Source organism: Callionymus lyra, chromosome 8 (assembly GCF_982586985.1).
Source record: "Callionymus lyra chromosome 8, fCalLyr1.hap1.1, whole genome shotgun sequence".
NCBI classification, from domain to species: domain Eukaryota; kingdom Metazoa; phylum Chordata; class Actinopteri; order Syngnathiformes; family Callionymidae; genus Callionymus; species Callionymus lyra.
Genome location: NC_141825.1, coordinates 10,300,342 through 10,328,000, shown reverse-complemented (window position 1 = coordinate 10,328,000; position 27,659 = coordinate 10,300,342). Strand labels below are relative to the sequence as shown.

General features: G+C 38.5%; 1 protein-coding gene across 3 annotated transcripts; it reads right to left on the bottom strand.

The window, feature by feature from the left end:
* osbpl5 (oxysterol binding protein-like 5) lies at positions 1–27,436 on the bottom strand. Of its 3 annotated transcripts, none has more exons than XM_087796674.1 (23): positions 27,298–27,436; positions 19,210–19,271; positions 11,235–11,390; positions 11,046–11,119; positions 9,563–9,643; positions 9,173–9,274; positions 8,892–9,095; positions 8,734–8,818; positions 8,495–8,657; positions 5,355–5,568; positions 5,081–5,265; positions 4,921–5,002; positions 4,690–4,788; positions 4,496–4,592; positions 3,849–3,947; positions 3,538–3,635; positions 3,379–3,468; positions 3,150–3,286; positions 2,899–3,078; positions 2,694–2,826; positions 2,513–2,627; positions 1,635–1,737; positions 1–1,552 (listed from the first exon to the last, which is right to left on the bottom strand). In XM_087796674.1, exons 3-23 carry the CDS (start codon positions 11,368–11,370, stop codon positions 1,420–1,422), a joined length of 2,610 nt encoding a protein of 869 aa, XP_087652800.1. In that variant the 5' UTR covers positions 11,371–11,390; positions 19,210–19,271; positions 27,298–27,436; the 3' UTR covers positions 1–1,419. The 3 variants fall into 3 exon arrangements, with proteins under 3 accessions (XP_087652800.1, XP_087652801.1, XP_087652802.1); XM_087796675.1 differs by lacking the exon at positions 27,298–27,436 and adding an exon at positions 26,536–26,604; XM_087796676.1 differs by lacking the exons at positions 19,210–19,271; positions 27,298–27,436 and having other exon boundaries at positions 11,046–11,115; positions 11,235–11,384.
* Positions 27,437–27,659: the final 223 nt, after the last annotated feature.

Genomic DNA, 27,659 nt, shown 5'->3' with positions numbered 1-27,659 from the left:
TTGGTTAAATTGTTTTACTGTAGTGCTACAGTACATACGTTTTTTTTCATGAAAACATGGGGCATGTTCTCTTTTCTTTTGTACTGAAAAACAAACATAAGTGGCATGTAGAATCCTCACATGGCAGTCAAGTAAAAAAAAAAAGGGAAAACGCTGGACCGAGGAGATTAAAAAGTGGTGCTCACCAGAGTCACAGATCTGGTTTTCTTGTGGTACAACTGTGATGGCTTTCTCGTCAAAACATGCACTTCCTCACACAGTCAGTCCCTCAAAATGTCGACGACCCTGATAAGACCTGGTCCTGACCTGAATCCAAAACCAGGCCTTACTGTACAAAACGGTTTTTAAGCTCCAGGCGGTCCGCGGCACTCGATTGTCACCCCCCTGGTCTACATCCCCATCGTTACATTTCTTGATTAGTCACCAGAGTTACTCGTCCAATAAATACATTCGGAAATCTCTTTTAAAAACACAGACCGTGAGTCAAGACAAATATATACAAATTGGTTGAAAAGAAAAGACAAAATTACAAAGTGTTTACATCTTTAAAAACATTTGAACATGATGTGGACACACAAACTTTTCTCGTCCAAAGCGTCTCTCTCTGCTCGCTTTCCCTTCCACAGCAGGCACACGATTACAAAGACACGCCGGCTCTACACGACCACATCTCTCGGTGTTACGACTAACACACACACACACACACACACACACACAGTGCTCCCTGTAAACAAGAACTCTTTGTCCTTTTTCTAATTCATCTAAATACTGTTTTGGTATGATCTTCGTTTTAAAAGACAAGAATGGACGCGAGCGCACATCGATATATAAAACACAGAATTGCACTGTTAGATGTTCCTTCTCTGCTTTTGTACACGTCGTTCTCCTTTATTTTATTTTTTTGGCTTTAGCATTAAGGCCCAAAATCTGTAGTGAAGGGAGAGTGAAGAACTGCCTGCACAGAAGTGCCCACCGTAGAAGAAAGGTGAACACACACTCACACACACACACACATACATACACGGTATTGCAGGGTGGTATAAAAAAGACACTAAGGAATGATAAAACATCCTCTCTGTCATTCTTTTCACAAATCCATCCTTCTTCATTCATTTATTGAAATTCTTTTTTTTTAGCTACTTCTGCGTCCCTCTTCTGTCAAAAGTGCACGGGTGCCGGTGCTGTTGCAGTCTGGCTTAACTAGGGGGCGCTGTCGCTCTGGGCTAGATGACTCGACAGGCGGCTGTGTTTATTGCTTTGCTGTCCTTTTCGCTCCTCCCGTTGGTCCTCACTGAAGCATCAGTCTGAGATCCGAGCCCCCTCTGCTGATTAGAGTTTGTGCTTGCAGGCGGGATCTGATGCCGGATCAGTGCGAGGGGGGGGGGAGGGAGGGGAGGATGGGGGTACGGTAGTGTCGACTCAGGTGAAGTAGTTGAGGAGGAGCTGAGAGAGGAGCAGGACGGAGAGGATCAGCCAGTGGCGACCGCCGAGCAACGAGCCGTCGTCGTCCGTCCTCTGACGCGACAGCTGTCGACTCAGAGCCAACACGTTTCTGTGGAGGAGATGAATGTCGATTAATGAGTCTATTCGTCACGACGACGAGTCATTGGCGAGATGATCCTCTCGAGTCTCACCTCTGGATGTCCTTCTGGGTTTTCTGGATGGACGTGATTGAAGCCTCGAGGGCGGCGATGTCCTTCACCTCTTTACTGCAGCGAGCACATTGGCTGGGAAATTCTAACAGAGAAAAAGAGGGATGAACTCGGCAAACATTTGGCATCTGGTGTTAATGTTTTATAAATGATATCTTTGATTTTATTTTAAGAATGTAATTCTTACATTAATACAGTTGCACAACATTATATTTTTCTATTTGGAATTTACACTTATTGGACATTAATGCAAAAATCTTTTGTGAACCGAACACATTTTTCACAGTTGAGGTTATTGAACATGCAGACGTCCCTGGATATTATGGATTTGAAAGTTAAAACATCACAACACATTTTCTTAGAAATTCAACAGCGACGAGTACATTTTTATTTTTGTGATGTGTAGACAAACCTGACATTTTTTTACTTAATAAATAATAGCAATAAATGAGATTTTAAATGTATATATTGCATCCTTATTACCATTACTATACATGGTATTGTTATTAAACCATTTTAACAATGTAGTTACTCTACATTCACTTTAATTGTACCTTTGTTTTGCTAGTTTAAACCATAAAAATGCCCTTTATGTTACCTTTGATTAAACTATCATATACATATTTTAACTCCATTTTTACCCCATTTGAAGTATAGATTCACCATAATGAATGTTCTTCTTTTCAACCCTTGATTTCCCATTCAAAGCATGTCTGATGTTCTTTGCCAGTTTTCAATATTACATAATATGCATTTATTATGAAAACAAAACATTTTTGCAGATATTTGAGCTTTTTCTGCGATCAGTTTCTATCTTCCTGTTCAAATATTTCTGATTTCCGAGCGTGATGAACCTGTACCTTCATTGTCGGAGGACTCGTGTGCGGGCTCTGGTGTGGTGCTGCTGCTCTCCGTGTTCTGGCTGCAGCTGGAAGGTTGACTGCTGGCCTTGCGGTGCTTTCCGTTCAGCTCCACCTGAGAGGAACGCGACGTGTAAGAAGAAGCGACGGATATAAATGAGTTTTTTTTTTTTTCCCTCACCTTCTGCTGGTTGACCCAGCTGTGGCTGTACGACAGTCCGTTGTGGCGTCTGCGTCGCTGCCTCTCGTGCGTCTGGATCACGCCGTCCTTCTCGAACTGAACCAAACTTCTCTCTGGATCCCAAGGTTGAACTCTAAAAAGTACGTTCGTCAATCTGTTAGCAAAGACCGACAACGAAACTCGATCGACCAGTCAAGACTCGTACTCGATGTGCTTGTAAGTCCAGTCGCTGGTCAGCAGGTCCTGATGGAACAGTCTAGGGCTCCAGGGTCGGTCTCCTCTCTCTCTGGCCTCCGTCCTCTGGGCTTCTTCCAGGACATACTTCTCCTGAGTTGCACGATTCTGGTCCCGATCCATAATGGCTCTGGTCACATGCTGCCACAGCCTGAGAACGTGGAAGATTCACATTATAATTTGAATCAACTCTTTGTTTAGTGAGTCAATGAAAAGTTTCACCTTTCGGACTCAAACTCTCCCTGCTGGTCTAACTGGACCACTTGTCTCTTCAGCCGGGAGGTTCGGACTTCAGGACTGGGGTTCCACAAAGACTCATTCAGACCTGTGCGCTTCTCTTGAATGAACACTTCGCTGTCCTGCAAACAAACAAAAAAATCACCATCATCATTATACAGCTATTACAAAACATATGCCGTCAATAATTTTTCTGGAAACACCAAAAACTTACCCAGTGTCCGTCGATCGTAGCCGCCAGCTCCTCGGCCACGAAGATCTTCCCGCAGATCTGGTTCACCGAGCAGGCGCCCCCGAGCATGGGCTGTGAGGACGGACAGAAAATGCTCAACATCAAACCGAAACCTTCATTTCAATCACATTTCAGTTTTACCTTGAGTTTAAATTCCAGCTCAGCGAAACACTTGGTCTTCTCACACTCTATGGTCACCTTCCCTCCCAGCTCCAGAGTCATGGTGCCGTACAGGATCCCTACGAAAGACAACCAGACATTATAGATCTAACATCAAGATCATGAACTTTGATAAAAGATTTAATATTTAGGTGTAAAAATGTAAGAATTTAAAACGATATACAGAAGGAAGTCAAACAGTTTCACTTTCTAGAATCATATTAAATGTGAAACCAGTGTAATAGTCTTAACATTCAGTTCTCAATCAACATGTGACCTCGAAAAAAACATACCTTTGCAGTGAGCGTAGGGCATGGTGATGACGTACTCCTCATCTCTGCTGAGGAAGAGCAGCCGAGCTTTACCGTCCAGAATAGCAGAGAGCGAGTTTCCTGGTCACGGAGAGAGCAGACGTTCATACACAAGCAGATCATAGAAGAAGAAAAGGATTAAGTATTTACAAGACTAAAACATATTTTTCCCCAAAATATTATGAGAAGTTCAACAAGGGAGTGTTGCTCAGACAGACACATTTAAGCAAGTCTTATCATGAACTTAAATATTTGAGGTTTGGAGTCCAGCCCCACGTCATTTGTTCCTCACTCCCCCCCCCCCCCTAGCGTTAGAAGCTTGTAATTGCAAGGTCATGGAAACCGCAGCAGCTGCCAGTCTGCATGTGCGTCTGTTTACAAAAACATTAAGTAAGGCTTTTGTTGGAGTGGTTTTCCATTTCCATTCCAAAACATCAAACTGTCATTTAGCTATTATGGAAATAAATACATGTCTGTATAGTTTTATAGCATAGATAGTAACCATTAAAGTAAAACGTTTTTTTAGGAAAGTCATTGCTATGAAGTGCACAGAATCCGCCCAGACACTCGAACAAAATACTGTTCAAATGTTACATATTGCTCCTTTAATAGTAAATATTAGTCCATACCATAGAACTTGGACTTGGCCAAGATGCTCCCGCTGATGCAAAAACCATCTTTTCTATTGCAAACATAAAAGGCAGAGATTGGCGGATGGTGGGACACCTGGAAGAGTGGGAATAAAACAGTTGATCAGATACCTCCACCGCACCCTCGTTATCCAGCATAAAGACATGAACAAGTTGATGAACATTTTATTAACCTGTTCTGCAATGTAGAAGGTGCAGCTGTTGCTTTCGGGATGGAGCCAGCAGCAGCGAAATGTTTCTCCAAGGATCGGGTTGTAAGGCTTTTTTAGACCCTGAAAGGATAAAAATACCGCACTCGCATCAACAGAATCTAAAATAAGCACAAAGACTCCGCGATGATCAGAGCAATGTGATGGAAATCTATCGAGGACGAGACATGGTAAACCATCTTTATGCAAACGTACCTTTGGCTTTTTGTAAAAGCCAGACAGGTACCACCGCAGAACCTGTTTAATGCGGCCATACGCACTCTCCTCTATCACCGCCCTTTTTAGAAGGAGACACAGAAAGAGTTAGGAATGGAACAAACAAAGAAAACTGTGTAGAGTAAAAATAAGTACTGACTGTGACAGCAGGTCAGCGTGATAGTAGTAGTCAGACAGTTTGTCCAGGAAAGATCGAGGCTCAAGTATGAATGTAGGAAGCACCACTTTGGAGAGGTCCATACCAGGCCTCAGCTGTTTCAGCAGACCCCAGATCAGACCCTTGTTTTCCTCCGACACCGTGTCCACCAGTGACGCCTCGCCAGCCTAAAAAAAACAAAACAAAAAACAAGCCGTCAACACTCAGGCTGTAGATGAATAGAAGCGATGAAGACCTGACTTGAGGGGGGACTCACCTCCGCCATCTCCTCTGCGCCCTGCTCCATGTACGCCGTGGCCTGCGAAACGGGAGACAGCTCGTCCGATTGGTCCATGTCGCTCTCCTCCGTCAGCCGCCCGCCGTTCTCATTGGCCGTCGTGTCCCAGTCGTCGTGGGTCTCGCGCTCAGACTTGTCTGAAAAGCCGTCATGGTCCATGTGGTGATTTCCGAGTACCCCGCTCTCGTTCAACCTGCAGTGGGGAGGAGTACACTTGTTTTAAGGTCATACCTTGGATGACCATAGTAAAAGATGTTTGACCAGAATTGTGAGTAAATGATAAGAGAAACATTTTTTACGGAAACAAATTTGAAACGACTATAATGCAAAAAACCAAGGTTAAGCTTTAAACACTTTTACTTTCACATAAATTCAATTAAAGTGCGCAACGTTGATCTTTCTTTTTTCCTCCAAAGAAAAATAAAGACAGTCTGAACGAGGTTACTATGGCAACGATATTTCCTGTTAAAGAGAATCAACTGAAAAAGACGAGAGCAGTAAGCAAATTAATGGCCCGGGGGCCAAAACTGGGCCGCCAAATAATTTCTGTGGCCCGCCGCATGATTAGATCACAAACACAGTAGACCGTTATTCATGTTTGGATTGCGAATTATTAAGACACCAGTGTTTGTGTAATTAATTCATAAGAAAGATTAAATTGTTTGTTTGGTTCATTCCTTCATTTTCTAGCAACTAGAGGCTTTTCTTCTATCCCTTGTGTCGTCTCTGGGTCAAGGTGAACGACCTCCCTGGCTTCCAAAAATACATATGCAGTGGTAGAGGTCGTTCACCTTGACCCAGAGACGACACAAGGGATACCACACACACTTTTGTTAACCGGGCTTTGGGTCACCTTGACCCTAAAATAACGCCAGGAGTAATAAAAAGCATGTATGGATCTAAAGTTACTAAACGACAACATCCCATATTACAGGAAAGTCATGATGGACAGTTGAAAGGTAAATGACTGTAAATAAATGAATAAATAAAATTCATATCCATGAGAGAAACCAATGATATAATGTCATATTTAAAGAATCTAACTGTCAAAAATCAACAAAGCTCAAAAACAACAGGGATTTAGATGGTTTGAAGTTGTTTAAAAAATCGTTATCAATGACAAAGTGGGGCTTACTCGTCAACGACGGAGAATAAAACATGGATTAAGGAACATCCTTCCATCAGAAAATAACAAAAATGGCAATAAACTAAATGAGTTAAATAATGTTAAATTAAAAAAAAAACACACATTTGGTTTAGTTTTGTGGAAACCGAAGTGATTGACAAACCAGAAAAGTGACATTCCTGCACTGTATATCTTCGCTAATCCACTCACACGGTTTAACTCAAACACACCCTGGAACAAAGCAGCTCCTCAAACACGTATAGAAACGATTGTTTAGCAAAAACATTGACATTACCAGGTCAGTAGCACAGTCTGTTCTCTCCCTCTCCAGTGTAGAAAGACAAAAACCTCCCTCCGAGCTCTAAAGACTGCAGCTCTGTCTCCTCAAATGTTGCACACCTGCTTCTGGAATTTGCATTAGGAGCGAGCGTTGATCACAGAGGCGTTGATGTTGTCTCTTGTAAGGCGGCGAGTGCTTTACATTCTACTCTATCTTCCTGCTATGCAGCTAGTCAGGTGATCTAATGGGGCTGCTGCAATTGGTTGACAAGGAACGGAGGAGGAGAGAAGGAGGGGCAAAAAGATATGGTTGGATAAGTTTATGGATTTAAGTGACACATGTTTGGAGTGTTCTCTAAAGGTTGAACATGATAATTGTTTGTTATTTACTTAGCTCAAAATGCAGCTAAAACAAGAAAATCTTAAGCTATTCATTAATTAATTAACCTCGAATATAGTTTCAGGCACTAAATTGAACTAAACTCATACAGTAGCCACAGCCTTCTTTAAAGACAATTGAGGAACCCAGTTCTTTCTTTTTTGTACAGATATTGAAGCAAAAACATGCACCATTTTGTCATTATCATTATTAATATGCAACATTTTCTTTAATAAGTTGTTTTTCTTTTTATTTAGAACGTATATCTACAACGTTTTGGAACTTTCTAGCTATGTTTGTTATTTTGTGGAGAGCCGGTGAGTGTCATGTGACCACCAAACTGCTTTACAGCAGCGGGACAGAGGCGGTATTTTCATAAGGAATACTGAGAGTTGAAGTTAAAGGAATTTAAAGCAGAAAACTACACACCAAGAGCATTTATCTAATTTTATAAACAAAATTGCAGACAGTAAAATGGCAACCGCTAAGCTCCACTACAGCTTTACTGACACTAGGGGGAGCCAGAAACACTAACTAACGAAACTACGTATAAGCCTTCTAAAATCATTGAAAATGATTGAGAATTAAATAAAACTATAAACAATTATATTTATTTCCTATTTTACCTTTTCATTTCATGAATAATGAAAAAACAGAGGAATGAAACAAACCGTTTTCATGGCCAGGAAACAACACAACACTTGAAACCAAGTAAATAGTGCACACCTATAATATACATTAGAATTTAAAGCGCTACTTTTTTCTTTCATTTCACAATGCTATAATAATAATCAAAGTCAACATAAGGAGCTATTGAAATTATTACATGATTCTTTTCATGAAGAGCAATTCCTTGCACCAAGTCATTCCCATTCTCATTAAACAGACATTTAATTCCCCACATTACTTACATTTCTAACTGTGCCCTGCCTCATGTTTGACCTCAGCAATTACCTGTGCACTCTCAGGTGGCAAACATCATTTAAAAAATGTCTTCCGTTTAAAAAGCCCTTTCATCCTTCATCAATCTGACGCATCAACGTTGACCAGAAGGTGCTGCTTGATTATAATGGGGCGAGTGAGCTGTTACGAAAGACGATGTTTAGAAATATGCCTTAGTAGATGATGTCAGAAAGATCGCAACGTGTCACACCCAACGCCTCTTTTGCAACATTATAACTAGTTTCAAACGTCCCTGTTCTCATTAGTTACACAAAAATGGAAAGATTGTACAGCAAAGATGAATTTCCACACTGCATAGTTTGGGGTTTTTGACAGAGAAACTAATGAAAGTCGCATTCCAAACGGCACTTTGACAAATGTTCTGACACTCACTGTAGCAGCTCTGCATCGGTGAGCGTGGCAGACTGGAGGAGGTGAAGAATATGGGAAGACTCTGGAGATGTGGCAATATCTCCCTCCCTCCCTGATTTGGCAGTCAGCTTGTACAGGCTGGAGCAGCTGAGGGCGAGCTCCAAGGCATCCATCCAGCACCGACCTGTGGAGAGACATTGACACATAAGCAGGCGGGAACAATGAGTCTTAATAACATATTTATACAGTTGTTCAATTACCGTCAGACTCTGAGGCAGCTCGGAAGATCAGGTAGTTGCTTGGTAGAGGCTGAGTAATGGAGCCAACATTCTCTCCCTTTGGACCCTGAACACATAAAAACAATATGAAGCCAAGCAGAAACACGATTTGGGGTTTGAATAAATTAAACGAACGATACCTTAACGGCCCAGATGGATTTGTCGAGTGGATGATAGAGTTTGAAACAGAACCCATCCTTCTTTGAGGGCCTTTCGATCAGCTTGCATGCATTTAGAAGGACCGTGCCCACCCAATGGTCTACCTTCGGGGTCTTGTATATCAGGAGAACCCCAGGCTTCAGGGTGCACCATAGTTTAGTCCAGCTCTTTAAAGAGCCACGAATCTAAATAAATAAAAGATGGATGTGTTTTTTTTTTTCCAAGTTGCCAAAAAACATTATTGTATATCGATCCACTTTACCTTTAGCCAGTTAGCCATGATGACAACACTCGGATCTTTTAGTGCACTGAACAATTCTCTCGCTGCTCGTTTCTTCTCTTGTCTGTAATTCTGCTTTTGGACCTGAAAAACAAATCAGAGCCACGGATTAACATCGAGGGTTTATTTCAATCCACTAGAGGGCAGCATGCGCTAACTGATTGTACCCAGCGTTTTTTGATTACGACCATCAATGTGGTCAATTAAACTTGGAAAAACAAGAAATTAATAGAAAACAAGCTTTGTCAATGAACTGTGGACGTGTTGTAGTTAAACAGATGTCCGTGTGTATTAATAATTACCAACCGTGTTTAGCACCTGGCGTTCTAAAAAAATAAATCACAATCACTTGTTTTGGAAAACTATGTTCACCTTAAGGGACTCCTTCCGAGCCAGCTTCTCCGTTGGGGAGGGGCATTCTTTTTCAAGTCCATTAAACATCTTGGACTCCGACTGAAGGAGTAAGAAGAGCATGTCAAACATTACTAAAGAATATTTAGCTTACAAACCTGAACATTGTCTCAAGACTAAACCCCCTTCAAAACCTGTTGGATTTCCAACATTAAACTCAAACCTAAAAACATGACGGCGTTAAATGAGATTGATAGAAGTTAAATTTATGAGCAACAGCTGACAGTGTCCAGTCGAGCAGCAGTTGGTTGGACAGTTGTGGCAACAAAGTAATTGTCTTATTTTGGATACAAAGTCAAGAGCGCACTGACTTCCTAGCTCAGTGTTTTTTTTACATTGTATCAAATTAAATGTCGAAATAACTCAAAACATTATTTTATTTTTCTGTTTGCGTGCATGAACAGGACAAAAAAAATGCGGCCCTGCCTATTTAGATAAACAGGAAAAGTGGGAGGTGGGAAGAAACAGGAAGAGCAAATGAAAACAACATGGAATGATTCAGTAATGAAGCAATAATAGATTATTCCAATCAAGATAAAAGGAAACATCGATATCAGCTCAGGGAGGAGGCGGCGGCGTCGGGTCAATAAAACGACTGCCAAATAATTTAGCTATTCTAGTTCCCACTATAAAATGGACTGGTTTTTTTTGGGCTAAAAACAGAAGACTGATTACATCTGAAGAATCTTTTCACTGAAACAGAAGCTCCCTTTGCTAGTCTGTATCCCTTTGATTAGCAATGCTGCCAAGTTAACAAAATGAAGGCAGGTCATCCAAAGTTTGGGGATTTCTCAGTCCCTCTGCAAGACTGTGTTGCACTTCAATTCTCATCAAACGAAGGGAAATTCCGAAATAGATAAACACACATTCTCATTAATTTCTTAGTTTAACTGCCATCTTTTAAGCTGTGTAAACAGGAAGTAACTGTGGTTTTTGGTGTATGTCAGCTGTGCATCCTTCTTTGGTGTTAGCCACAACTATGTTTCTATTGGTTACATGAAAGGAGCTCATCTGGGTGGGTGGGGGTTGAGCACAGTATAACTAGCAATTCAATTTTGTTTCGGGTTCTAGAAATGTAGTTTACAGGTATGAAAAAAAGATAAGAACCAGGGAAATAGTTTGAGCAACATGATTTCAACGCTAACTGACTTTAAAACACATGCAATAAAAGAGGAAATTAGTCAAACATGCAAGGCCGGACAATTTGTTTTTACATTAACTGGTCAAATTTGGGTCTCGTTTCTACAAACAAACCCTGCCTGGACTTGTTTAAAGTAAACATTATCTATCAAACTGATGGACGTGGAAACAAGTCCTGCTTTTGGCAGCGAGTAGAGACTCAGAAAACATGATTAACTGAAGAGGAAAACACACATGAGCTCACTCGGTCAATAAGTTGACGTGAGCGGTGAAGGAATTGGTCAATCGGTATCACTGTTCCTACCTTGCTGCCTGGAGACAGGGCAGGACTAAGTTCATTACTCAGCATGGAGAGGCTGTGTCTGTCTGTCTCACTGCCTGGAGGAAAAACCCACAGCACACACAAACACATAAACTTAGCTGGCCTCATAACAGAAGGCGATAAAGGCCGAAAAGCTCGATTTTTAATTGTCAAGCCACACTCTTGTGTTACCTGGGCTGATGTTGTACAGGTCGTCATCACCTCCGTAGGACAAGTTTCGGGTGAGGGAGCGCGTGTCGATTTTGGGTGGGGAAGTGGCATTAGGGCACAGAGAAAACCTCCGATGGAACAGATTCTCCTCCTTCATCCTGGCCACCTGCTCGCCCTCTGCAACATAAAAGACACGATCAGCGATCACGAAACAGCAGCAACGATACAAAATATTATGATATATTGCGACTCCGTAAGAACAAGGATATATTTGTAGTACTGTCCAAATACTTGACTCTGGTGTTGCAGAATTTACGGACCACATGACTCTTGGCGAACTGTTTTCATTTGTTTTTAAACCAAAATATGTCCAAATATCAGCTGTAAAAGCTGATGTAGTCAACTGTATCCTCTTGTCCTTAGTAATTGCTGGGATCTCGCAGAATTTCACTTTTCATTTAGCTGTGGAGGACATAATAACAGCTGCCACCAAGTTTAATTGCAACACAAAAATGAACAAACTAAATATTTGCATGTAAATTGTTAGTAAAAAAATATATATATATTTTAGTTTGTACACACTTTTTTGGAATGTAAACCATAAAATAACTAAGATGAAAATAAAACATTTTTTAAAGGCCAAACAATTAATTAATAAACAATACAAATTAGAAAAATTGATACAGTGCTGTTAAATACTAATACATTATTCTGTAGAAAAAATGTGATTTGATACTTGCAGCCCAAATTAAAACATCTAACGTGATAGCGACTAAAAAACCTTCATCAAAGTACCCCACTGAAAACATAAAATGGGACAGACTTTTTTTTTTTTTTTTAAATGCCAACATGCTTTAGTCCACTGTCCTTTCCTGGCACAAAAGCCCTCCAGACACAAAGTAAAAAAAAACAAAAAACACAATCTCTCTTATCTCCACTCAATTATCTCCAATCACTCCATCTGCCACTGCTTTCTTCAATCCAAGCTTTGCACTGACATGACTCGTGTTTCCAAGGATCAGTGCTTTAAATGATAACACAGCATCCACCTCCTTCCATCCAGTGTATCCATTAGACCTTCTGGACCCCCGCAGCTACACCCATTCGAGCGCTAACAAAGACCTACTGTAAGACAACATGTCAGCATGTCTACATAATGACACTGTTCTCCGCCGTGACATGCGGTTCCGACTTCACATTGTCCGCGGATATGACGGGGAGGACTCGCTGCTTTTCTTTTTCCCGCGAGGAGACGATTTCGTAGATAACTGCTGACTAACGCTGCACGGCCACAACTTCGTTTTAATCATTGAAGCACTGCGCCCGAAACACCGCAGTTGCTTTTGACATTTACATCATATACGCACGGAGAGGGAACTAATAAGATGCACATCTTATTGAGGGCAAGCGCGGCCCCTGCTGATGCGAGCAGGATTAAGTTGTGGCTCTGCAGCATCATGTTGTCACTTGTTCTTTACTAATTTAGAGCGAGTGCAAATGTATCCTCTTCTGACCGGGGAACCAATGAAGACGAGTTTATTCTTAGTGCGATCCTAAAGTATCCGGATATTGCGAATTAATGAATGAATGAATGAATGAAACTGTAGAAAAGAAACAATCTACCTCTGACAAAGTATTTCCTCCTACACCCCCTGAATTATAAACATCCAAGAATTGTCTTACATAACCTCGATTCAAGGATATTTTCAGAACGACTCATTTCTTCAAACTCCCACGTTATTCAACTCCGCGGCTGGAGTGGGCTGTTTCAGTTGTAAACAATTGATTTATATTGGTTTAAAATAGCATTTAATGCACGAGAAAAGGAAAGCGGTCCAATCTAAAGACCGCTTTACTCCCCTCCCATGCTTCCACCTCACGTCCCTGTGTGAACCTCCGGAATCTTGATTCCTTTCTCCAATTTCCCGCTGTATACGTCCAGACGAGCTTCTTGTTTATTACTTCAGGGAGGAAGCATTGAGTGTCTCAATTATGAACATAAATGAAAGATGCACTATTGCAAAAAAGGAGGATTATTTGGTCTAAAAACATACCTAAAATTGCTATGGGGTAGTGCCCATAGGGTAACATATGAAAAAACACGTAGCTATACTGTTAAATGTAGAAAGTAAACAATGTCTGTGCATGTATGTGTGTAGTCAAGGGGTGGAAGGACAGAGGGACGACAAACATTACTGGTAGATGCATGTTGATATATTGCTCCTTACAGTGGAAGCCTTAGGGAGGATCACATAATTGCTCAGACATACGCAGACCCACGCAGAAAAGTGTTCACAGCTGCGTCTCACAGCTGCAGGACGGATGCTGAGTATGAGCGCGTTACGTAGTGCAGACCACACAAGGGTGCGGCATCCTTGCCTTTATGAGGGTTGTACTGGAGGCAGCAGCCCAGTTAATATGTCATTTACTGTGGGACCAACTAGGAAAGCACTTCTTTATTTTCAAAGATTTAGGTGGACATGTTTTTCGGACTTCTTACAGTGTTCCAAATAATTCAGTATAAGTTTACCAACCACCAGTCTCTGCACAACAGGGGTATTCAATTTGAGGTCCAGGATGACATTCTGTGACACTCTATTTATTGTGAGTTTTTATGAGAGCAGGCAGGGCAAGGTTCACCGTTTTGTTCAACGTCAAATAAAATAACGTATAAAATTTGGTTTTAAAAAAGGCCCAGATTCACTGTGAAACCACACCATATTCTATAAAACATTAGACATCAAGATATTGATCAAAATTGTCAAAGATGCCATATAATCTTACCCATTTTATTCAATTACTTCAGTTTTATGCATGACATACAAAAAAAAAACGGCTTTGTTGAACAGTGTTTTAAACATTTCTAACATCTCTAAAACACATTTTGTAAGAATGTACTGAGGCCATCAACATATATATTGGTAAGTGCTGAATACATAACATTGAGCTGCCTTTTTAAAGACATTCTATTGATATATGTAAAAACCACTTTCCACACTTGTGTAAGCCTAATCCCACAGTCACGGTACACAAGAGCTCAGTCAATATTTTCACAGAGATATCAACCTCTTGTTGAATAGATAACAGTTGAATAGCAGACCCAGTACAGTCAAAAACACACATTTCCGTGTCAAATATTAACCTTGAACTCTGGGTAGGGACGTGGATAAAACAACAATAACAAACTGGCTGACCGAAAATTACCTTCTAGAGGGGTGAGCAAGTAACTCAGCAGTCACATGGTGCATTATACCTTTCACGATCAGTACTCCAACAGTGCAGAAACACTGAAAGGCGAGACCGGTTTAAGAGGCACAACATAGTGGATTTTTTTTTTTAAAGGGAAAATTATACAGTACCGGCCAAAAAGTTGGACACACCTAAAAGGCCCATTCAAAGTTTTTGCTATTTCTCGGTCTAGCCAACCTTCGTTTCTTAAAGTAATGATGGTCACTTGTTTCTCTTAATTTAGCTGTTCGGGTCTGGGTCGTAATTTGAATTCTCACAGTACTGCGCTTCCGTACATAATTCCACATGTATTCATTCATAGTTTCTATGCCTCCAGTGATAATCTACAATCCAAATAGTGATGAAAACAAACAAAACACATCGAATGAAAGGATGTGTCCAAACTTTTGGCCTGTTCTGTATATAAAATGTATAGACATTATTCATTATTACAAAAAAATATTTTGAATTAAATGAAAATAATGATGGATCAAGTATTGTTTTAAATGCAAAAAACCCATTATAAAGCTCAGAAAATTCGAAGATATGGCTAAGCCTTGATGTGCTTCAACGTGTTAGCACTGTAATTTGTGCTCAGCTTGGAAGTGCTGCACGACACTAAAAGCCATCATCAAGCCAGCTGTTCTTAATATGATGGCACAGATTAAGTCCAGACACACTCCCTCGATCCTCGCACCACATTTCTGCTCAATTCACTTGTCTGTTATCCCCCCGCTCCCTCCCCTCCAACGCTGTCTCCAATGACGACAGGACTGATGGATAGTCGTATGACCTACATATACACCAATAGACTCCCGGGCAGTGTAGTGTATGAATTAACAATGAACATGAAAACACCAGTGTTGGTCTGCTCTTGAATGGTGGCTGAATGTGGAAGTAGAGAAACGGAGAGACTGAAGAAGATGCAACCATAGATCATTTCAGTGGCACTTGTGGCTGTTGTTAGCACCATTTAAAATCAAATTTAAAAAGCAAATCGGGTGACAATTGTTGCAATTATTAGAGAAACGAAATATGGGAACGTGTTATACTGTCTTTCGACTGCTACAAAAAGTTCTAGTAATGATATTGCAAATAGAAAAAGGCTCTTAAGGAAACTATGTGTGAAATGATAAATAGGTTTTGATTTTTATTTGCGTATAAGGGTATAATTTTGCGTATAATTTTAAAAATGTGTCAAATGACACAATGGAAAAAACAAGTTAGTGTCAGTGTGTAAAGAAGATTTTTTTTTGTTGGTCACATATTGTGGAAAGGTATAATCCTAAATAAATGCATTAAAACATTAAAAAACACTAATTTGTACAGAACAAAATGTTTATTTTGAGTCATTATTGGATCTAATATTAGAGTCAAGAAGAAAAATGTTTAATTCAAAATGACCAACTTCTAGTTATCCTCATTTCCGTTAGTTAAATCTATTATTTAAACCTTAAAATCAACCACCACTCCAAGTTAAATATTTATATCCATCATTCTAAAATAGTTTTATGCATACAGTACCAGTGAGTTGTGATAAGCGCGATGAAGAAAGAGATTTCAGATCAAGACCTAAAACTAGGTTTACTGTTACGAAAAAAGGAGACACAAGCTAATTTTATGACCCTCTGTGGGCGGATGTGTGGTCGGGTTGTTTCTATTCTGGGTCTGTCCAGGGGTGCAGTTAACTTGCATCCAAAAAAAATGCTTTCCAGATACTTCCCATTAAATCACACATAGAAATAGGAAGTCCCTTTGTTCCTTGGGTGTGTGGTAATCCATAACCAATAGCAAGGCTGGTTCTCCAAACCCTGGTCAAACCACAATGACATAGATACAGGCTTGCTCAAATTTTACAGCTTCTGTCCCCGTTATTTTCTCAACTTTTGTCAGTAAATGTACGCTCTGATTAAATCTAGGGAGGTCACAAGCAGACTGGCACATGTCGATGGAAAAGGGGGGAGTGTTTAACAGGGGCAGAGAGTATGTAGGCTAGGACCTGCAGCAGACACAAACTCCCTCGGCACACGGAGCTTTAGCGAACACAGGTTTCTGTCAGGGAGAAGGGAAAATAGCAAGGTAAACATAGCCTGTAAATGAGACCTAGAATTCCCAACAAGGGGGTTGGGGAGAGGTTTCTGGTTCAGCCTGAGGGAGAGAAGACCTGCTGTAAAGTGCAAACATTGCTGCCTGAAGATCCAGACACATGACAGGATCGACTCACACTTATTGTCTTGCTGCAGGTATATGAACAAAAGATTCATTATTCTGTAACAATACTGGTAAACTCTTGTTGTTTTCTTATCTACCTCTTTATGACGCCATTATTTTTAGCTAACAAGAGAGACATTGGTTTGAAATAAGAGTCTCAAATTAGCACAGTTGTCAGGGCCTGGTCCTTTTATCTCCATCAACATTCTAACATACTCTCCGAAAAACATGCGTTAATCATGTCTTGACTGGACTAAAGCAACTGTCTATTTGTTGGTGTCAATCATTAATTTTCATTTCCCATGCAGTTTGTCTTTGCAAAGAGAGATTGTTTTTAAGCTTCCTTTCTTTGATTGGCAAGAAGTTTTGTATTTTGTATTTTTAATTCTTCAGTTATTTCTTACAGCATTGGAAAGTCTCATCTCAATAACCAAAATAGAAGGAAAAGGGATGTTTTTTGTTTTTTTTTCTGTCTTAGGTTCTCTTGTTTGGAATGCTCTCCAATCACATGCTAGAGAGGCATTGTCACTGTTCATCTTTAAATGTCATCTTAGAAAATACTTTGGCTGTTTCTAAGCACCCAACTGATTTCAACAGTCATTTATGTTTGATGTCAGTTTGTTTTTTTACTGTCTTAAATATTATTTAGACATAAATACTCATTTCCACTTAAATATGTTGTTCCTCACAGCTGAAGGTGAATATATGTAAATAACATTGCGGATCTCTTCAAGCTAATAATTTAGATGTTCACTAAACCCAGTAAAAATAATCCGGGTCAATAAACCGGCCTTGAGTCATAAAAGAAAGTTAAAAAACAAAGAAACCCAAAATTACTGGGCTAAAACAAAGCATCGACAACTCCAGGTTTTCCACATAACGGAGATAGACATGTCGTTTTTAAAGTGCAGCCTTTAACATTTATGGTAAGATTGAATTAAGTGGTTCTTAGAATTCATATTCTTGTGACTGAATAGTCGGAAAATGGATGCTTCTTCTAAGTTGTGGGTTGGGTTATGGCTTTTTCTATTAGCACATGACGGCTTAAGAGCTCGTTGCGTTGTGGGCCGAGGGTTGCTACACTGCGCTGAAATGCAGCAACAAAAGGCAATTATGAGCTGTGGCGGCGCTCAGGAAAACAGACAAAATGAGTCAGTGTGATTAGGTTAGTACATGCTGAAGGCAGAGTAGGTCCTTTGGGAGCAAGTGTGGTGGTAAGGGCAAAAGGCTATTCTGTCTTTTAGCTGGAGAAGAGAAGGCTTAAGTAACTCGGGCACTGGGAGCAACCATTAAAGAAGAACCAGGTCGAGGCACGGAAATTGCTGTAATTTACCATCAAAGAGAAGTTGAGTTAAAAGCATTCAGTGGAAAATAATAAAGGCTGAAAATTGGCAAACATTGAATGCAATACTTGGAAATTCTATCTGAATTATGACCATTGCATTCTAGAATAGCATGAAAACACTATCGTCAATAAACATCCTGAACCTGGGAACGGCAGATTGATAATTAATGACTAAAGATGTCTGAAATACTCATATTTAGGTGTCAAGAAGCTGCTTAAACACAAACATACATTTAGGCCTGCCTGTATATCACAAAAAGCAGCACGGTCTGTACCGAAAATACAACATTTCCCCCCGGCGAGAGTTATTGATTCATGGTAGAATGGGGTAGTACACGCTTGTGAGCACTGAGCACTCAACATCCAATAATCTTTTTTCTTTTTAAAAGATGTGCAGGTGCAAGTGCAGGTGAAAACAAACCTTGATTTTTTTCGGTCGCAGTATTTAACGGAGATACTTTGGAGTCAAGGTGGAAACATATTCGTTCCATTGTTCCAGTTTACTACTTTCTTAACACTACATGCTTCTCAAACACGCTTCCTTATGTTAACGGACGATTACATAATGTAACGACACGGTCATGTAACGTGACATTATGGGATGCTTCCTGACAGCTTATACCACTTATCTAAAAATCCATCAGTCAGAATTTTATTTTGGCAAATTTAAATTTTTCTAAACGATGAGATTAAATATCATAAATGTTGGAAATATTTTTCAATAAAATAATAGTAAACAGGTTATGTTTATTTTTAGCTTCATATCTAACCAAGCATCATTTACATGAGGTCTTGTTTCAACTTATGGAATATTTGTATTGAAAAAACCCAAGTCATGATACTACCAGGCAAGTGATCAATGTCATATTAACAACCTAAACTAGAATTTCAGGTGGGAGATAGAAACTATCACGTTTGTCAAGCGTTTTTTGTATAAAAAAAAATGAATTGAAAATGAAAAATAAATGAAATTTGTCTTTATGGTAAGTGACTATACAACTACTAAAGTAATCAAGATTTGTATCTATAGTATATTGGTAGTCCAGTAGTTGAACATTTGTTTTGTTTTTTGTGACAGCTGTCATTTTACAAAATAAACAAGGAAACCTATGCAAACACCTCAAAACTAAGGCCTTAAAAACCCACCAGTAAATAAAACAAAGCGACTGTCGCGCTATTAGAGAGTGAAGCAGTCGAGGGAGCTCAGCTTACCTTTCACCTGATCCGCAGGAGACGCGACATCCAGAAGCCTTTGTTGGAGCCGCCTGTCTCACCTAGAAAGAAGTGAAAGTAGGAGTAAGGTTTCACTTCCATTCGCAGAGTATAAGCACACAAGTGCCAGAGTCTTCCTCCATCTCAGCGCTCCTCCTGATCACACCACTGTGCCGGACAACAAGCCCCACCCATCCTCAGCTCCTCGCTGATCCTACAGCAAAAGCTGTGTGCAGACTTCGCACACCTGTCGCTTCATTAAAACCAAAAACAATATGCTTTCATTCTCTCAAACATTCTGGCAGAGAAAATGTACGACGACAGATGTCATAGATCTGGTGAGCAACACCTGGAACAATGGCATCTATAATTATAAACTACAGAAGTAATCAAACCTATAAAGCTTTTGTATTCAAACTGAAACTTTTCACGCTTTTCCAAAACAATGTTCAACACAATTTTCTCATTTCACACCTCAACTTTAATAACGCGTGACTGACCAAGTTCCTGGGAAATCAGAAATGTTCACAGAATAGTATTTGTCTTGTTAGGAAATTATCAAATGTTCTTTTTAACAAAGTTTAACATTAGGGCTGTGTATTGGAGATAATCTGGAGATACGATACGAATCAGAATACATGTGTGACGATATATATATATATATATACTGTAGTAACAGCGATATATTGCGATACTGTAGTAACCGCGATATATTGGGATATATTGCGATACTGTAGTAACAACAATATATTGGAATATATTGCGATACTGTATAACAACGATATATTGCGATACTGTAGTAACAACGATATATTGCGATATATTGCGATACTGTGGTAACAACGATATATTGCGATATATTGCGATACTGTAGTAACAACAGTATATTGTGATATGTTGCGATACTGTAGAAACGACAATATATTGTGATACTTTAGTAACAACGATATATTGTGATATATTGCGATACTGTAGTAACAACAATATATTGCGATACTGTAGTAACAACAATATATTGGGATATATTGCGATACTGTAGTAACAACAATATATTGCGATACTGTAGTAACAACGATATATTGGGATATATTGCGATACTGTAGTAACAACAATATATTGCGTTTCTGTAGTAACAACGATATATTGGGATATATTGCGAGACTGAAGTAACAACAATATATTGTGATACTGTAGTAACAACGATATATTGCGATACTGTAGTAACAACAATATATTGCGATACTGTAGTAACCACGATATATTGCGATATTGCAATACTGTAGTAACAAAAATATATTGCAATATATGGCAATACTGTAGTAACAACGATATATTGTTTATTTTAATAATAACAGATTTTCTCGCTTTTACAAAAAAGAAATTAGAAAAAAGGTTTCTAATCAAATGTGAAAGTGCTTGTAGGAAAGTGCTTCTCAAAATATTAACAAAAATATAAAGTTACACTAACAATAAACAATGAAGTGCATTAACAGTCTCAAACCACCTGGAGTGACAGTAATATCCAATTTAAACATTTAAAATCTGATGTTAAATGTATATTAAGCTTTGAAATAACATTTTACCTTAATTCAAAGTTATTTTATTTATTATTTTTGGTTTAAAAAAAAAAAAAAGGATTTGATCTAATTTGACACAATTTAAAAGTAAGTTAGTAAAGCATTTAACATGTTATGACTAAAGTAAACTGGTTAAATGTATTTTTGCCCTGAAGTTTGTTGAATTGAAATTTAGCGCTGACGTCACATACATAGAACTCAGCGCTATCAGCCTTTATTTAACCAGTATTAAACACAAATTCTCTATCTATTGGATCGAGGCAGATTCCAATGATGAAGTCAACATTAAGCCTAACAAGAACGTTTGTTATCGTTGACTTTCATGCATCGACTGAAAGTTTCTCTCGTCTCTACAGAACAGCAAAGTTAAAACATCGATACAGTGCTATTGAATATCGATACAGTATCGTGAACATTTTCTTACCCCCTTCTTACCCTGTCATTTGGTCATGACCTAAAATTCCTCAATAAGTAAAATAGAGAAGTGGAACAAAGTAATTTAGGAGAGTCACCACTAATATTACATTCTTACAATAAGACTTTAATTGCTACATCTATCTTGGGGATTTTTTTTTTTGGAAGCTTCCTTTTTCAGCAGTAGTTTGTGTATCTGAAAAACCATAACACAGCATTTTTCCTACTGTATATTAACTAAGAAATTAATCATCTTTTTCTCATATATGCAGCTCCCAAGAACAGATCCTGTAAATAAAACAAAAAAGAAATAAACGAAAATCATTTGGCAAATTAATGTAACTAGGTTAAAGAACTCAATGGAAAAAATATCAAGGCCAGACAAAGCACAAGAAGAAGGGCAGCTAATGGACAAAAACACTCGCACATGCTATTGTATTACCAAGCACAAGCAGCATTCTGATCTGATCACTAAGAGCTTGCCAATTTCCCGGGCACACACTGCCAAGATCCACTCACAGGAAGAGGTGCAGGCTAGATTCTGCCCAGCCATTAAACCCATGGTCTTCAATTGGGTTAAAAGGAATTGTGTGTAGATGAACAAAAGTGTATTTGTTGGGACACTATCTCCTTTATTTGTCAAGAGATCCTCAATACACATGATCTCACATCAATAGCAAAGATATCTTTTCAACTTCATATAAGAATAAAAACAAGTCTTTCGTCATTTTAGGAATAGCCATCCGAGCATCATCTACACATTAAAAAAAATTGGGATTGACCAATAAGTGATCACTTCCTCGGAAGTAGGGATCCGACATTTATCGTCCCGATACCGATATCTTGGCTTTGAGTATTAGCTGATCCGATACCAGTGTTAAAATATTATTTATTACCTATTGTAAAATAAAATTGTTGATGCTTTTAATAAAAAGCAAACAATACCACATATAGAATTACAAAGTTGGTATTATTCTTCTTTTTTTTTTATATTTACCAGCATTTTATGAACAAAATGAAAGTAATATTCCCTATAACCTAAAAAAAAAAAAAAAACAGACTGCAAAGTTGACATATTGGTGAAACAAAATGCTAAGCTACACTCAATAGTAACATTAGTATTGACAGATACTACGTGGTAGTGGATTTATTGAATGTCAAAATCATCTTTGTACACTAAGCAGTGTTTTTTCTCAGAATCATTTGTTGCCAGCCTTTTAAGAACAGCACCAGAATGTCTGTGGCATAAAATAAATAAAAAAGTTAAAAGGATAAAATACAATAAATGTAGCACCTGTACATAAAGTAAGCTCGGGTTAAAAGCTAAGGTGCTAGAAGACAATATATAACATTGTACTTGAAAATAAATGTTTCTCGTAGACTTAAGCGAGCAAAGACATCATTCTCAAAAAGTCTTATTCGTGATTATGCAGACAAAAAAAACAGCAAACAATATCATTCTCACTTAAAAGGAAAAAGGATAATGATAACCTTCTCCAAAAATTAACTTTTATTTTAAACTTTGCTCAACCGAAACTTTCCAGTATTGTCTTTGTCGCTGGAACACAAAATACACAACAAATATTTTCCTGGCCTTGTGTACATAAACATTGTATTTGGTTTAGTAATTGATAGAAGCAGAGCAAACATCAATAAGAACATTGCCTTAAATAAATGTATTAAGGTTGATGTTAAAAGTACAAAAAATATATAGAAATGTGTTAACCTGGTAGACTAAGCACTTGGCCAGTTAGGCTCAAAAGTTAACACTGACACAAGAATTATTGCTTATAAAGAGTTCCCTTTTGACCCTTGAGCCTGTTATCTGTGGCATTAGATTTAACTTTTAGACGAACAGCAGATATTGCAACTTGTAAAAAGAAAACTGAAGCATTAACCTTCACTACACACTGTAACGGTAACTGCAGTGATTGTTTGAAAAAGAACAAATATTTTTAGGTTGCACATATTAACATTATTATATAACTATTTTTGTACTTTTAAAAAGTACTTTGGTTCCTTTAAATACGAATTATACCGTTTTTGTAAGGTCTGTGACGAGATTAAAAAGCTGTTTAAAAATACCGTATCATTCTTAATAAACAATTTTTAAGTTATTATTTTATACATGAAAAACTTAATAAAGTAAAGATTTTTTAATTTTACCATTTGCACGATGATCAATGGTCAGCTACAATTTTAAGGTTGCCCGCAAATACAATGTTGGCCAAAGAAAGGTTTGAGAACAAACATGTTTCAATGTACTTCGATCAAAGACTTCAGAGAGAAACCTATGAAGGTCAAAATGTCTAAATCAAAGGGAAATATTCATGACAAAACTTTAGACTTGGTACAATAAAGTCATGAGTGGAAATATTTCAAATATCATATAAATAAAAGTGTGACCAATAAGCCTGTGATGTTTTTCAGGGAATATAAATATATCAAAAGGTCCCTTCTTTAGACATTTAGTGTAGGATTAGATTAGGAGTGAAGTCATAGTGGTCTCATGGAGGTCTTTCAAAGGGCAAGTTTTCTAGATGGCAAATATTCCACAACGTCAGAGTTTATTTTTAGTTCATAGGATTAATGAACATCCCCATTCTGCATTGGTTTTTCCCACAAAGCCCATAACCTCAGTTATAAATATCAATCAGTCATTTAGTCATTAGTTATTCATGTTCTGTAAGGGTCTGAGATGATACAGTAACATAGACTTCATCGTGCCGACGTCCATCTGAAAGCATACGTCTAGACTGTTGTCGACTATAGAGGATTTTTTTCCTGCTGCCGTCAAAGCGTCGGAAACCCAGGGCTTCGCGGCAACAGCTGTCTCATGACAGAACAGTCCTTAAAAGCAAGAATGAAATCCAAAACAACCACTAAACAAACCTCAAACAGACACTGAAAGGATAAACCCTTGCTACTTCTGTTGATCCACAAATGACATGGGGTGAGCACAACGCCAATCATTCCAAGAGACTGGCCTTAATCTGACAAACTTGTGGCACTGAGCCCTTTTTTTCTACCCTCAAATCTGCCAAGATGTTCCTTAAAAGGGCTGCAACTAAAAGCTACTAATCAACACAAAATAACATGTGTTTAACTGTGGCTTTCCTGATACTATTTATAGTGTTGGTTGTGATACATTTCATTTTATCAATCATTTACGAGATTAGTTTTATCTATTTAGAGCAGGAGGAAATCATATTTGTATACACTCATAAAAAAAAAGGTAAAGAGAATTGATATATGTGAGGGTATAGAACGGGGAGGGGAAAAAAAAGATTATACATAATCAAATTATAAGTCAGAAAAAAATTGCAAGATACTTTAAAGTATTTTGACCCGAGACCTTTCAGAAAAAATCCCTGACAAACATTTTAACCACGTGACCATCTGCAGAGAATTTTAACTGATCATCTACACATTAAATGTGTGAAATTGTAACACTGTGTGCTGCTATCAAAGTGGAATCGGTCAATAATATTTTGTGATTTGCTTCACTGAAAGAAAATATAACTGCTTATCCGCTTTTCCTAATTTCTCCATTTCAGATCTTTAAGTAAACACTCCACCCAGATGCCTTTTCTTTACTCTGAGCTCAAATAACAGAGTTGTGTCTAAATGTAGACATGTCGGGAGTAAAGGCCTGTATTTTGACATTAAATCTTTTTAATTATGACTCGACTGTAGTACTCTTTTTTTTTATGGTAATGTTGGAAAGGCTCACTGAAACCGCAGATCCCGATTTAAAAAAAACAAAAAAACAAACTTTTTTGCAGCTGGACATTGACAGTCATATGATGATCCTCCTCTTCTACATCAACAGTCTCTTGTTTGCTATTCCTCCTTAATTCTGATAGCACAGCATGAGAGCCTGGACATCTGTTGTTGTCAATTTTTGCTCCAGAAAAGCAGTTGAAAAAACACAAACTACCACCCACAGACCACTCCAATAACACACAAAACTTGTCGCCCTGGATTCACCATCACGCGTGTGTCATCCACAGCAGAGCAAATCCCGAGTTCTAGTTGACAAGCTTAAGGGTCAACACCATTAACTATCCCTACCAGCTTAGTTCAAGGTAGACGGTCACATGGAAAAGAAAAAAAAAAAATCCTCTGGCTACTAAAGATCACAGCCAAAAATAGTTTTCAATGTTGTAATAGCTGAATGAATGTATTATTTAGAGGATAAAACCCAAAATGTTAAAAAAATAACCAACACATCAAACACCGGAAAAGAAATGTTGTTATTGATCTATTGACCTACTTTCAGTGGAACAACACAATGACACATGGCAACGCTCATGCTGTTGCATTATTAAAAAAATATATACAATATTTATTATTATGTGTATATACAAAAGTGTATTTATGGTTATCTATTTTGATTCAATCATAGAACGTAATGAAAAATGATGACTTCATTAATATACAGGATATATTCTTATATATAAAAATAACCACACACCAAAATACAACAGTAATTATCGCAAGGATTAACAACCCTTTATTTGAGTGTTCTTCTTGTCCCAAGCAAAGCCACTACATACCACCCAGGATTAGGTTTTCTATCTTTGGATCCATTCAGGCCATAATAGGTGGCTGAGGAAAAGTGGTTTATGTGGAAGATGGTGCGAGGGAATCACAGCCATCAATGGGAATGTTTTTTTAATGTGTTCCTGAGCTACTCTGGGAAAGTGTCCTTGAAAAGCATGTTTTAAAGTGTAAGGCGGCCTTCATCATTTGCTCGAGGAATAATACAGTCGGACAATATTGTACACTATCATTTTAAAAAATAGGTTATAGTTAAATGCAAACATTTAAAGTAAATGTTACGCAAATACAAAATAATATTGGATATTTTCTTCAAATATTTGACTCTAGCTGATTTGTTTGTGTAAGTGGCGGCAATAGTGCTTGCTTTTGTTTTTATATTGCTTATTTTTGTGTGTTATATTATTATGACATAAACTGTGTTTATAACACCGGCAATAAAAGTTTCAAGATTCCGTATACATGAATCAATCGGATCTTTAAAGATTAGACAAGACAATGGCATGAAGGGAATCTGAAATATTGGTGCAGCGTGCCATCTTCAGTTACAAACAATTCCCTTTTTGTCTCTTTCATGTGTTTCTGTGTGGAGTGGAAAATGGGTGGTCAGACCAACAACTGTCAACAAGGGTTTCAGTGAAGTGCCTTTTCTACCGCCACAGAAGCATTCTCGTGGCTTTCCCATCGAAAATGGCAAAAAAGGGGTAATAAAAAGAATGGTCACTTGGATCATCAACAATGTGTAATTATACAGGGAATTACATGTTATTACCTCATCTTGTCATTTCTCACCCGCCTTTGACAAACGTTCCACAAAATAAACATCCCAGATAGTTGATGTTGTTCACATGTAACATAAAAACTGTAGGAATATCAACAGTTAAAAAATTGGAATGTACAATATTCTACACATGACTATGGCTCGCCTTAATGACGTTATAATGACAGCTTTATAACCACCTCAAAGACAAGTGTCCAAGATACTGCGTATACAAAATCCTTGAATGGAACATTTACAACATGACCGAAACATAATGACCTACTAGATTTATAGAGGTTAAAGTGACTTGTTATCACACGTTTATGGTGACGCGGACGACAGTGACACACCGTGTAGTCACAGGAGGAAATAAAAATATATATATTAAAGGAGTTATAAATGGTATTTTGGTGTGGGTTTGTCGTTTTTTTGGGGGGTAACAACAAGTGACATCCGCATGGAGCATCGCTAGCTCGCTAGCATCGGTTTAGTGGACGAGGCTAACGCTAGCTAGACACGTAGCCCAGTCACACGGCGATCCACTACAAAAACCAAGTGAACCGCGTCCAGATAACAGGCCTGTTAAATGTTTTAAAAAAAACCTCTTATCTTAGTCAACCATATTCCCCGCGTCGTTTTTTTTTTCTCCATTTTTCAACAAGTAACATCGCGTTAGTTTGAAATACAAGCAGCTAAAAATATCCAGTTATATCTTCTAGGCGTGTTGGCGCTGAGACCCCCTCAAAAAAAAAGAGCAGCCAGATGTAAACTTACACTTTACGACGCGGAGGGAAAGCGTCTTTCTTCCAGGTTTAGTGCCGGTCCAGAGAGGCAGAGGGAAGAGCTGCAGTGGGCGATGGTAGGACCGCTAGAGGAGAAGTTATTCGTTTCAACATGGAGAGAGTGAGACGGACGTGTTCCCTGGTGTCCCTGTGCTGCTGCTGCTTCACCGGCACAATGGCGACACCGCAGGAGGAAACGTGTACTGCAGATTCATTTGAAATTCACATTTTTTTTCAAACCAATAACAAAGTGTTCAGTTGAACTATTCCTGTAAAAAGTGGTGAATTTGCAAGTCTGGAGGCACCGAGAGAGATTTGCCTGTGTATAGGGTAGTTGAAGTTCCTCAGGGGCCA